General features: G+C 44.9%; 1 protein-coding gene across 1 annotated transcript; it reads left to right on the top strand.

Annotated features, from left to right (window-relative positions):
- Positions 1-144: 144 nt before the first annotated feature.
- On the top strand, positions 145-762 carry TEOVI_000440900 (emp24/gp25L/p24 family/GOLD, putative; the record flags this gene model as incomplete). The annotated part of the gene is made up of 1 exon (XM_067227182.1): positions 145-762. One exon carries the CDS (start codon positions 145-147, stop codon positions 760-762), a length of 618 nt encoding a protein of 205 aa, XP_067083283.1.
- Positions 763-949: the final 187 nt, after the last annotated feature.

Genomic DNA, 949 nt, shown 5'->3' with positions numbered 1-949 from the left:
AAAAAAATATAAGACGTATACGGGCGGACATTAAGCAATTAAAGGAAAAGGGGTGGGAGGAGGGGGGGAGGAAAAACAAAGAAGAAAATAACCAAATAAACCCAAGTAAATATAGATAGAAAAGTATTTCATATACCCAAACGTATGAATAAGATGCACATATTGCCACCACTTCTGGTAGTTACGGCACTGCTTTTTGCTTACAACACCGCTAATGCCGTGACAACTGCAGTTGCGCCACGGGAGGTGTTTTGTGTGCGTGAAGTTGCGCCGCCACACACGCGGGTTACATTTCAGTTTAATGTTATGGACGCCGATGGCCGGGAGATACGGGCGACGTTACATGACCAAAATGGAACAGAACTGACACGTTGGGACAGCGCTTCAACAGGAAATTATGATGTACCCGCAACAGTTGGAGCCACAGTTGCACATGCCTGCTTTGAAAACACGGAATCGGGTGGGACACCAAAACGCATTTCGTTTCACTTCCGTTTTCATGTGGATTATCAATCCGTGGCTGGGCCGGAAGCTTTAGATCCCGTGGAGAGTCTCGTGGAGTCCGTTGCGAAGCGAATGAGAGATGTGGAGGTTAAACAAAAGGATCTTCAGGCAATTCAGCACACGCACCTGGAGATTATTGGTGCAGCGGAGTGGTGGCTGATGCTGTGGAGTTTGTTTCAGGTTGCTTCATTGTTATTGGTGAGTGTCTTCCAACTGCTCTTCTTAAAGCGTTTCTTGGAACGTAAATCATTTGTGTAAAATTGCTGCACTTTTCCTAAAGTGATGAGATTAGATGATTAGGTGAACTTCTCCCATGTTGCGTACTCGTCTGGTGAAGCAAGACGGAGAAACCCCTTAACTAGTTTCTTGATAAAGGGTTCTCTCTCTCTTTCTTTCTTTTTCTCTGTCTGCCTTTCTTTGTTTCTCTGTTTCTCTTTCTTTCTCT

Source organism: Trypanosoma equiperdum, assembly GCF_001457755.1.
Source record: "Trypanosoma equiperdum strain OVI genome assembly, contig: ctg_900, whole genome shotgun sequence".
NCBI lineage: Eukaryota > Euglenozoa > Kinetoplastea > Trypanosomatida > Trypanosomatidae > Trypanosoma > Trypanosoma equiperdum.
This window is presented reverse-complemented; position numbering and strand designations above follow the sequence as displayed.